Genomic DNA, 12,727 nt, shown 5'->3' on the forward strand with positions numbered 1-12,727 from the left:
GCAGGAGATGTAATTTATGAAAAAGTTGTGGGGTGTCTTGCAAAGATTAGGATATAAAGATTCCAGCATTAAGAATGCTGGAACTCTCATCTAGACCTGCTGCGGGGTTAAGAAATAAATAAATCTTTGTGTGCCCTGTGTTTTGAGCACATTAAACAATATTGTCTCCAATTCCACTGTGAGGTTTTGTCACTGTTCTGTATTACTGACTCATCCTTAATGTTTAAATATAGTTAAATAGACAATAAAAAGAGATCAAAACCAATGGGATTGCACATGGAGTTAACCTATGTATTTTCTTTTCTGGACATAAAAAATATGAGGCTATTTTTGTGGAGTTTTTTGTTTTGATGCTGCAGTCAAATTGGACAGATCTCTTGGCTGTTAATCATGATGACTCCTGCAAGTCTTTTCCTGAGGGAATTCTGTAAATTCAGAGACACTGGCAGTTTATAGAATTTGAGGATGTATTTACTAGAGCACATTATCTTGCATTTCGCCACATTGTATCTAATCTGTGTATTTCCAGTATTCATAATACATCAGAGTTAAAATTGATTTAAAATTAAATGCAATTCAAGGTGCTGTAAAGCACCTATCAAAGAATTTCTGCTCTTCTCTAGTACCTCAGCATTTACCTGCACGTTTACAAGCTCTGAGTTGGATAATTCTGTGTTCCAGATTTTCAAGGGCTGGAAAATAAAAAGGATTCCTTGGAATTCCCAACCATTTAAGACCTGGGAATTTCATTTCCTGGATTATTACAAAGCTTATCTAAGGTTGAAATAATTTAAGGCATTGTGTCTAGCAAGTCAAACCATTGTGAAATGCATTAAACCATCAATAAATTGCTAAATTGAGACAGAAGAGTTGTCAGTCTTTAGTAGATACTTGCAATGATTTCTGTATCTACAATACAAGAAATCTTACTGCTCCATGAACAGATTTTATGCCAGCTCCATCTATCGATTATACAGCTGGGGGAGCATCAGGATGCACAAGAATTTCACCATCTGGTTTGCTTGAAATTTTGGAAAGAGTCATATTAGATATGATAAAGAGATTAAAACTAATGGTGCACTACAGCCCATCCTCCTTTGGCAGCTGAAGGCTGCTTTCTACTCTCTTCATTGCAGTTCACAGGGAAAAATAGTCTTTCATTTAAATGCCATTTATGTGATATATTGTCTCCAGTGCAACTTGCTACTGTAATAGAATTTCACTCAAGTACTATAAAAAGCAATACACGTCATCAGTAAAAATAACAATTAAAAAATCCTTTCCTCGGGGATCTCGGAATCATAGACAAGTGCAAAAATGCAACTTACTGCAGATACACAAAGGAGATACCTTGGATTAGTTTTCATCTCCACTTGCTGCTTATTACTAAAAAAAGTAATTTTATTGATATTAAAAGAAAGAGATATTTCTGCAAGACATTCCTGTGCAGTAGGAACTCAGTAAAGGATTGGCAGTGAGGTTAGCTAGGATGCTATTCCATAAGGAGAGGCAATAGGGGGAAAAAAAGCACAAGACAAATAGGAAAGGAGATGGTTTCAGTGTTGATGGCAGCAAGGCAAGGGGACAGGGAAAGTGCAACAAGTTAAATGGATGTAACGAGCAGCTGATTATACGGAGCTTTGACACATGAATTAGAAGGTTTAATGTGACTTCATGAGCACAGGAGAGCTAACAGAAAGACTTGAAGAAATGAAGATGTTAGTCACATGAATGTTGTAGCATCATAATTGCAGCAGCAAATTATGCTGTAGGCTACAGTCTTGCAAATATGGAAGGGGTAGGTAAAGTCTCATTTCTGTTAGATTTTCTTTTACATTTTTATTCCATTCTGATTTTCTTTTTCAGTACACCAAAATGTATTTTAAGTGTTTTTCATTCATTTTGCATTTAGTTGAAAAATCACAGAAAAAATAGACCAAAAAAAAAAAAAGAGAAACCTACATTTAGGAAAGTACACAGCAATTTGTAGAAGTATCTGAGATTCTGGTTTACTGTGAATGCTTTGGCACTGCACAGCTATTTTGCTTCTGTGGCTCCTGACCTATCTCTATCTTGCATACAATCAGTTTTAGGACTTCTGGGTAGTAACCTTGCTTAGTCTCACTCACTCTTACTACCCTAACTGTTCAATGTGAGATTTATTTAAACTGCTGAACTATGAGGACATGGATAGCTCATTTATGTTCTCTGCTTTGAATTTGCAAAATCTCCGTGACTGCGATTATACTGAAGTTTCAATTCTATTTCCATGACTATGTGAAAAATGTTTGCCTCTATATGTTTTACCATTCAGTTATAAAGGTGTTTCCCATTGCAAGGATGTGAAGAATAAGACTGATTTTGTTAGGAGATTGAATGTGTTGAGATTGCCTCTGGCAAGCACATCTCTGAGTTGTCTCAACACTGTAGACTCTAGTTCATATAGTTTTGTGAAGTCCATAACATAGCACCCTGATTTCTCAATTGATTAGTATTCCCATTTTAATTTCAGCAGTATTATTATTATTACTACTATTTATCATTTTGGTGGATATAGTGCCGCTCATCTTTGAGTTTGTCTTCAAAACGCTTGGTAGATCTCACTAGAGCAGGGGATATATATCATCCTCAACAAACTGGTAATGTCTATTTTCTCTTTTTTCTGACCCTGGAGGTATAGCAGAAGAATCAAAGGCCAACTATGATAGCAGGCGTACATACCTACAGAATAATTTCATCAGAATTTCAATTTCTAAGCATAAATTATAATTCTGAGAATCCTTGCTCAGCACCAGACTAACTTCCCAGGTACTTCAGTGAGATTCATCAGCTCTGACTGCAGTTTTTCAACACTGCATACTCCACATCTAAAGCAATTACAGTTTTTACCGCTCTTTGCAGTCAGTAGAGGGGAACTGTCCTTTGTCTAAATGACATTAAATTAATATAGAGATGTGTTCCTCTGCATCTACTCAGAGCTCCCCCCACCGCAGAAAGACTTGGGGACTGAACACCGAACTTATGAGTGTGACTGTGATGGAAGACTGTAAGGGGGGGGCTTTACAGCAATCTAGAGAGGCTCAACTAGTTCAGCACGCGCAAATCGTCGTGAACGCACAATGATGACACTGTCTGCTGCTTTTTCAAAAGGAACAAGTTGAGAAGGAGGTGACAGTAGTACAGGTCCAAGTATAATAGCTGTGATCCACTTTTAACTGTGGTTAAAATTTCCATTTCTCTGTGACATGATTTTATCACCTTAAATGCTCTTTGCAGGAAAAATTTGAAGATTCATTAAGCCAAACAGGCAGAATGATTAGCCAAGGGCATGAGTCAGACATCTGGAAGGAGAAGGTTTCCCAGATGTATTTCTCTATTTTCTCTCCAGAGTTGGATTTAAGATTTCCTATAGTTGTTAGCATTTCTGGAGATGTAGGTGTGTAGCCAGTTGCATGCCAGAGTGTCTAACCTGAGATCTTCTCTGAACAGAGTGCCATCTGTTTGAGAGCTATTCTGATGTGCCCACCCATCCCCATGCATCATTCACAGCATTCTGATTGCATCCCGGATCTCAGGTTGCTTCAAAATTAAGCTTGGAAGCACTGATTTTTACAAGCTCAGCTGTCTCTAAGCAACAAATTCCTTCAAACGGTGAACTAACTTTCATACCTAAAGATTAGTTATCTAAATCTAGCGCATCCGTCCCGTGCTCTCTTTACAGTCATTGGAAAGAAAGTTCTCATTTAGAAAGTTCTCTAGGTCAGCGGTAGACAACTAGCTTTTAGCCTTCTAAGATAAGATGATATGGATGTGTGAGAAAATATGGAAGTGGCCAAGTCACAACAGAAAAGACTGGATATAAGGAAGAAATTCTTTACAATGAGGGTGGTCAAACACTGGAACGGGTTGCCCAGAGAGGTAGTGGAGGCCTCATCCCTGGAAACATTCAAGACCAGGTTGGATGGGGCTCTGAGCAACCTGATGTAGTTAGCGGTGTCACTGCTCACTGCAGGGGACTTGGGCTAGATGACCTCTGGGGGTCCCTTCCAACCCAAAACATTCTATGATTCTATGAAAAGAGCATGAGACAGCATTTGCAGATTTATAGAAGCAAGGAGAAGAAAACAGTGGAAACTACTCAAAGGCCCCTTTACTGGGAAACAACTGGTTTTACTTACAGTTACAATTAGAAGTTGATTTTTATAACCTCACCTTCTCTGAGGTACAGTACTAATTTTTGTGTACTGCTGGGTGCAGCTAATGAGAAGGGCCACCCTGGTTCTCTGGCTGCAGACATTTTTCTTGCTCACATACTTGCCAAGTAAAGTAGAGAGTTGCATAACTCACTTTACTTTGACTTACTGTTGGTTGTGGTTTGCTTTTTTTTAAAAAAAGGTCTAGGTATTTTGCAGTTTGCCACTTTAGAAAGAATTGGGGTATTTTCTATTAAAAACTAAATAGTTTTGACTTCCTTACAATGTATTTTATCATGTATTACCAGAACATGTGTAAAATATTGTGAGTAGGGCAGTTTTTATTAGAAGTATCAGAATTATTTTCCTTCTTGGTTTCCCAGAGCTGAAACCTACCATTTTTCAGAGCATGCTGTGAAAATCCTATTTTCTAAGGCTATTCAGAGAAGAGGTGATTTACCATTTGAGTGTGGACTGTTATTGTTTGAAATAGGGTCTTAACATTAAGTAGGAAATCCATTTAAAGAGATCAGATTGCATTAGATTATGATACCCTTGTTACTGGTTGTAATTATTCTCTTTGTATTTCTAATATTTGTTTCAGCATCTGAAAGTTGGAGAGGATTTGAGTAAATAAAAAAAAATAAAACCTTTCTCAATGGGTGTTGAATCAAATTGATACTTAACTTTCTCCCAGGTAGTAGAATATAAGTCTTTTTTCCAATTATGTTCTGTTTTTCTTCTACACCCTTTTTTCTCCTGACTATAATTTTCTTTATCAGTGGTAGAGTGGTGCATATTTGTTCCTGAAGTGAGTGTTGCCAATACTATTCTGAGATTCTTCTAAGAGGTTTTCCTATCTTCACTTTGTGAGGTGAGACTGTTACATACTTGAATAAGCTCATTTTCAAACTAGTCTTTTCTTGAATTGAGCTGTATTTTAAAATTTTCCTTAATTTTTCTCTTTTTTTTTTTTGTTAGTATTTTTTGGAGTTAAAAAATAAAACTCCTCAAAATAATCCAGGATTGTTTATAAACATTATTAACCCCATTGCAGTTCCAGATGTGTATTTCTGTTCCTTTATCTCTAGTTCAGGATGTATCACTGTAAGGCCAGAGCAAGTCGTAGTCATTGAAAGACTCTTTCCTTTTCCCTGGCATGAAGTAAAGAGGTCTTTTTCTTATGTTTTGGAAAGATTTTTTATTAAGAAATACCTGAGATAAAGACACCCTGACATAAACACCTAGCCTAGAAATGGCTATCAGTTTGACTTTGAATGTTCCATATTTTTCAGTTCATTCTAGTAACCTTTTCCTTCTGAATGGCAGAACCAACCCCAGTCCCTTGGATAGCCTTGAGAATCGTTCCATATTTTTCAGTTCATTCCAGTAACCTTTTCCTTCTGAATGGCAGTGGTTCCTCACACAGGAAAAGAGTCTTCCCAGGCAACCAACCCCAGTCCCTTGGATAGCCTTGAGAATTAAACCTCATTAGTAACTTTTCGGAGTTCAAAGGAACCTGTTTCCCTGGGGTCCTGCTTATCTGTGCCCTCATTAACTTCTTCAAAGAACTCTGAAGATTTAGGGAAGTGCTTTCTTCACTGAAACTGGGTGGCTTGACCCTATCAACTTTTCATGCAAGTGTTCTAATATTCTGATGAGCATGGAGATGGATTCTCCAGTGGTGGACATTGATCAGATCAGGCCCAAAATTGCTTTATCTGAGATATTTCTGCTTGAAAAGCTCAGAGCTCAATTAAAAACCATTAGAACTTACATACAGGATGGAAGATCTAAGTGTTATACACATGTATGTGAAGATTTCTGGTGAAATAAATGAAACCGTAGAATATACAGGAGAAAAAACGTCATATTAAAAACACTGACAGCATGGGTAATCAATCCTTTTGCCTTCAGTGAGGTGAGGATACAGCACTAGTAACTTAGATTCTCTAAGAGGACTGCTCTGTTCCTATCAGCATACATATACAGAATGCTTATCAATTTAGAATGGTTTGTTTATTTTTACATTAAAAACTGCATTTGGAGAGGGCATCTTGGGTTCTGGTCTATGGATTTATACAGAAGTGCCTGGGAGAACCGTCATCATCACACACAGAGAACACAATATGTGAATTTGAACATCCTCAGACTCATAACCTCTGGATCTTAACAGGGTCTACATGAGAGCTGGGTGTTTCATCTCTCAGAATGTGCACACTTTCAGACATTAAAATTGTAGGTTCTGGGGAGCTGAAGGTTAAAGAGAAGAAAAATTCTCAGTGAGTTTGAGGCACTTCAGGGATGTGAAAGGAGCTATTTTGGATCTCAATTCTAGATGCCTAAAGGGTTCTTTGGGACAAGGTTGTCTGGGTATGATACACAGTATTAAACTTTGAAAAAATCCTTGTATATACCTTACATAAATAGTTCACCTGTAGGACTTGAAGATAATTCTTATACAGATTGACACAAATGAGGGAACATTATCCAGAAAATAATTTTTCTTTATTAAAGATACATTGTGCTTCTTTACTCTCTCTCTGTTTTCCAACCATTCCACTTGAACCATTTGCACTGTATTGACCTGCTCTCAGCCTTTAGGGAGGCTGTTAAAATCTGTAACGTGAACCCACAGAAGTGTCAAGTGCTAACAAGTGTTCTCTGCCCTGCTGGCGCTGAGCGTCAATCCACCTCAGGCGTCAAGAAACTGAGAGCGCTAATTTGTAATTGTTGCCTTTCCTGTTCTCTCACAGGGTGGGTAAGCATGCTGAAATGTCTTCCCTCTGGCTATTCAACTTTATATAGGAACTTGTGTCACCCTCAGCCCCACAGTAGCAGGATCCCGCCCAGGAGGGTACTAATCGATGTGACTGCCAGTTGTCTCCTGTGGCTCACTATTGCTCTCACCCTGTCCCCAGAAGCAAGATTGTGAATTTAGCTATATAATGTTAAACGTATCACTGCAGTCTGCAGGGAGATGTCTTTAACTGTACTTTTTGCTATGAGTTTATACTAATGAAGGCAAGTCAAACTGGTGCGTTTCTGCCTGAAATGGAAGGTGACGGGGTTTGTCTGGACTTCAGAGTCTGGGAGAGGCCATTCCGCAGTCTCAAAACGGGACTCGCCCTCCTGCCCAGAAAGGCTTTCCCTTGCTACCAGCTGATGCAGGTGCCTGAGAAGTGGAGCCACCATCCAAAATCCTGTCTGTCCTTCAGGCCATGCAGCACCCCAGGGGTGAAATCCCCCACCTGGAATCCACGCGCACGGCTGGGTGGGAGACCAGAAGAACAGGCAAATTAAATATGCTTGGCCTAAGCGGACATAACTGAATGCTTCCTCCTTTGAATGTTTTCTTTAAATTAGCAGTGCCAGTGAAGTCTATTTCAATACCATTACGGAGTTTAATTAGCAGAAATAATGAATTACCAAACTAACACTGTACTTCATGTGGTTATGGTAGCGTAGCAGAGTGATTGTTTATTGGATTGCTGTTACTTTGGAGCTGTCTCATGCTGCCCATTCTACCCCAACCTAACTAAACTTTGCATAGCTTGGGGGGGGGGGGGGGGGAGGGGAGGAATCGCCTTCTGCTGTAATTAATATTGAGTTCAAGATTTTTAAGCCCCTTATTTCCTTTAGCACTTCCCGTAACAGGAAAATTTTCTTGTGATTATGAAATGTTTGGTTTCTATTTAACTAAAAACATTGGCTCCCAAAATTCAGAGAGAAAAAAAAATGTGGTTTTGTACCACATTTCTTGCCTACTCTCTTGTCCTGTTGTATGAAAAGGGCATGTCAGAAGTCATCCCCTGAATTATCTCTTTATTTATTTATTGTCTGGTTCCTGGTTCAGAGGCAGCTACAATGGATCATAACTGCCCATGGCTCCCTCAGTAGAAGATTCAGGCAGTAGATGAGCTGAACCACCTTCTGAAGTTACTTCTGTCTTTCAGGCAGACTGAGCGTTTGTCTGAGCCCTTCAGTTAGGACCATTAAGTTACATGGGAGGAACCTGTATTAAAGTGTACATTAACTTGTCACAGAAAAGCATGCCTTCAAAGAGAGTGGGATGTTCATGAAAGAAAAGGTGCTTACTGTAAGTTATTTATAAAAATCGTAACCCATTACTTCACAAACATGCACAAATATTGTTTCTCATAGGTTGTTTGGATTTGGATTTTTTTAAATAGGCTGAATATTATGAACTTATCACATAAACATTCTTAATAATGTTGTACAGTCAATATATTTTCCCTGCCTTTTGTTCATTTCACCTATAGGTATTTATGGATTCATTTATGTAAAAAAAAATTGCTAGAAAATTATTGTTTTCATTATCATTCATCGGCATTCTTCATAGAACCCACTGAAGCACTCTGGTTTGGACAATACACCACAGTTTATCAATGAATAGGCTGAGTTCTTAAATGAGTAACTGATTTCTTTACCCTTGCAACTTACAGGTTGTTCTTCACGATTCAGAATTCTCGTCAGTAGGCTGCATGTTTTACAGAATACTGGGCAAACATAGCACGTATATGTTGACACAAGTTGCTTTTACAGCTTGATAATATGCTTTGATTTATCACTCTTCTAAGCTATGGTGTTCTACTTTTCCCTTAGGGATATGATGATGGATATGGGGGTGAATATGATGATCCAAGCTACGAGGCATATGATAACAGTTATGCCACCCAAACACAAAGGTAAGCATTTGTACTTTTACATTAATTTTTCAAGGAACGCTTTTTTTCTCTTAGCTTTTCATTTAAATTTCCTGTTTTATTTTCCACATTAAATCCCACAAAATCTCACAGTACTCTAAACAGCTGTCAAAAAGTAATAATGGTAATCGGAGTTTATATACAAAATTATTTAGATGAAGCAAAAATGCAAGTAGCTATACTTTTAAAATTAGTGCACATTAAGTGTATTCTCTTTTAAAAAGCAAGTGATTGCATCATTTTCCTACCTGATGTCATTCTGAACTTGTTTGTGCAATTTTTTTCCTCTATTAGTGTGGAGTTTTCAAGGGCATCTCATATTTATGACTTTTACAATGTTTTGGGCACAGTCAGAAGGAAAAAAAAAAATATGATGGTAAATATCTGCCACTGGTTGGCAGCCACCATTAAGGTAAACTATAGAAGGGGATTGCGTGCCTGAGGCAAGGCTGAAACTGTTTTCAGCCAGTTACTTTCTCAGCAACCCTCAGAACTGATAAAAGCAACCGAGTTTGGAAACTTATTTTATGTCCTTACTGTGTGTGATAATGAGGAAAATTACATTCACATCTTTTATGATTTGTGTGACTTAAGTGAGGCAACAAAAATATTACTTTTTACCTACTCATACACCGCACACGTTCATGTATTAATGCAGCAGTTGGTCCATGTTTATTGAATATGGAATGACATCTTTTTCACAGTTAAGCTGAAGGATAAAAGGGTGCTTCAGCCACTTAGTCAGAAAATGCTCTTATGGGTTGCTAAGAGTGTATGTAAGATTGTGGAAAGGCAAATGAAATTTTAACAGGAAAAGACACAGATTTTAACTGAGTTAGCGTGATTCTCACCAGGCAAGAAAGCGATATTTGCGTACAGCGTTCTGCACTTCAAAAGACCAGAGGACCTTAAACATGCTTTTAGTTTAACCATCTCTTTTGTTGAATGCTTTGCTGATGAAAATGCCTGTTCAGCTCCAGAACTGTTGTATTGAGTGGCACTTGAGCTGATAAAAAAACACTTTGTAAGTATTTTTATAACAAGTGAAGTATATTTAAAAGGATTTGTCACACCTAAATGTGAACCCCATCAAGTATACTTTAACAACACTTTTAAGTAATTATACATTACTAGCTGCACCCATCATGTCATTGTGTAGGTAGATATTCTTGTTGTCAAATGTACTGCAACTTATTTGAAAAGAATTCAGCCCATCTTTTGCTACAATAGTGAATTGTCACAGGAGATATTGCCTCCAGTGTAAAAATAATAATTAGTTGGAAATATCTCTGCTATGACATTGCTTTGTATCATCTGAATTAACCTGTAATTTCATTGCAAGTTCATGTCCCAGGCAACTAAATGACAAACATATCAAGTTTATGAGGAGCATACTATAATCCAGCTAGAACTGGCGGTGATAATTTGACTCAAGAAAGAAAACATATAAAGAGTCACATAATTTTGTTAATTAAACAGCTATTAAGTTTAGTCATCAGATATGTTTTCTACTAATGTGAGCTACCTCCAGGATACCTAATCTATTAAAAATCTGCAACTAGAACATTTCTTTTTGTAGTATAAGGTAGGACATGCAGTCATACTTATCCATGTTGAGCGTCGCTGAATGCCACAAGTAGTTTACTGATTTCAAAGAGAGCACTTTTGGAACAACACACTTCTCATTTCAAAGATTTAAGGAACAAATGGACCATTAGATATGCAATTTGGATTTGTGTACCTTATTGGCCATTTAGTTTAACAGAAATGCCTCCCTGGTGAGCCAAAATAGTACAATACAATGAAACGGTATGACCAAAATATTTATTTAGATGCATGTATCAAAAAGTTTTCTCCCAGTCTCAGATCTCTATTATTAGTACACTCCAGACATGTAAGCAAGACCTATCATGTGCTCACCTAACAAAGAAGATAAGTAGTACAGCTTCAAAGTACTTATTCATCTAATCCAGTGTGTGATTTACAGGAAAAAAAAACTTGTAGACAATGTCTGTTATCAGCAAGAAAAATATCGTTACTGCCCTCTGCAGGGATTGACTGAAATTCTAAAGCATGAGATGAGAAAAAAATGTAGTTAGTGGCTTAATGCAGAGCACCAAGATTTCTGTTCATGTTAAGGGCAGGGTTTCCACTTGCTTTTTTTATGGCTCCTTAAGGAATTGATATGGGAATTCTTAGAGAAGGTGCAAACACTTGTCTGACCGTCTGTCTCACCATGTATGTTGACCAAGCATTACTCTCTTCATTGCTTCAAATATAGAAGAATGTGTTGGGGTGGGGGGTGGGGCACACAGACAGACACAGTGGATGGTCTGAATACAAGTTGAATGAAGTGTGCTTTAGAGCAGAGCACACAGTAAGTCGTGACTTGTTCCTCTACACTCACCCAATGCACAGAGTGAAGGTAGTGTTTGGGTAGCCTGCCGCCACCACCCCTGTTACCTATACCTTTCTCTTCCAGACCTTACATCTACTTCCCATTTGCTCACCTGAGGCTTTCTGCCCATACATATTCCTTCTCGGGGTCCTTAGTCTCTCAATGCCCAAGAGGTCTGCTTTAGACTTTTTCATTAATTAGGCTCTGCCAACAGCAGAGAAAATGAGCATGCTATTGCCATACACCACTGTGCTGTGAGATAGGATTATGATTTAGTAGGAACACCAAAAATACCAAGCCCCAAGACCATCCAGGTGCAAGTAGAGATAAATGCTGTACTTTTGTGCACAATTATCTGAAGGTTTGTACTAAAAGTGAGGGACAGTGTTGCAGGCCCAGCAAGATACTTTGTATAGGTCCTTCTCTAATGAACTCTACTGCTACCACCCTTCCAGACAGATCTCTCTGTCCTTCATGACAACAGTCTGATTTTTAGACTGAAAATAGGGGGATGGGGTCACTTGTGGAAAGACCATGACAGACCCTCGAGATTGGACTGGAATGAAACCCACAATATGTCTGCATGGCTGAATGAGCTAAGAGGCACCTCAAGAGCACTTTGAAATGGACACCGTGAGCAACGTCAAGAAAGAGAACAGCAGGACCCTTGCTATGGTAAGTGCCACCTGTACTTTATTATGTTTGGGGAGACTTGTTTTAGGAAGGAGAGTATTATGGACTATGACAAATACAATCTATATTGCGTGAGGTATGTCTTGCTTTACCTAACAAAAGCTGTATATCTAAAGCCATCTTTTTTCCTCCCCATCTTCCTGTCTCGTAATGACAACTCAGAACATGGGATGAAACCTCAGGACAAAGATTTAAATGAGCAACTATCTGCCCTTCCCAACTGTGTCTATAACCATTACTTACAACATTCCATGAAAGACTACAGGTTTAGCAAGGACATTTAGAAACCCTGCTCAGTTTAGAAATTTCTTCATACTGATGTCAAAATACAGTTTTTAAGGTAATTAGAATGAAAGCTTTGTCCAATACCAAAGAGAACAAGGAAACAAACATTTCAGTGGGCATCACATCTGATGTACTTCCCATGGGCAATATTGCACTGCACTTCGAATTTCTCAGTGAAACCTCTTTTTCCTCTCTCCTCCTCTCCCTTCCACGCAGTGTGAAGATAGTTTTCAGCGTTAAGTACATCTGCCTGCCCAGACATACCAAGAGATATTCAGTAGTTTTTAAGTTTATACACTACTCCCTAGACACTTGGAAGTCAGACAGAGAACACTCAAACCCTTTCTGCCAGCTAGATTTACCTCCTGAACGTCTTTGGTTAAAAATATAAATCCTAGACATTCTATTCAGAAGTAAAAATCCCCGTCTCA

The 12,727-nt window shown here is 38.3% G+C and overlaps 1 protein-coding gene across 1 annotated transcript in view; it reads left to right on the plus strand.

The window, feature by feature from the left end:
* KHDRBS2 (KH RNA binding domain containing, signal transduction associated 2) overlaps positions 1 to 12,727 on the plus strand; it is a gene marked incomplete at its 5' end in the record, with an annotated part of 238,048 nt that overhangs the window by 197,056 nt on the left and 28,265 nt on the right. Inside the window, one exon of the mRNA XM_009640019.2 lies at positions 8,820 to 8,902. Coding sequence (XP_009638314.1) covers positions 8,820 to 8,902 — 83 coding nt within the window. The remainder of the gene's footprint in view (positions 1 to 8,819; positions 8,903 to 12,727) is intronic.

The sequence above is a fragment of the Egretta garzetta genome, unplaced genomic scaffold (assembly GCF_000687185.1).
Source record: "Egretta garzetta isolate BGI_Z169 unplaced genomic scaffold, ASM68718v1 scaffold76, whole genome shotgun sequence".
In the NCBI taxonomy this organism is placed as follows: Eukaryota; Metazoa; Chordata; class Aves; order Pelecaniformes; family Ardeidae; genus Egretta; species Egretta garzetta.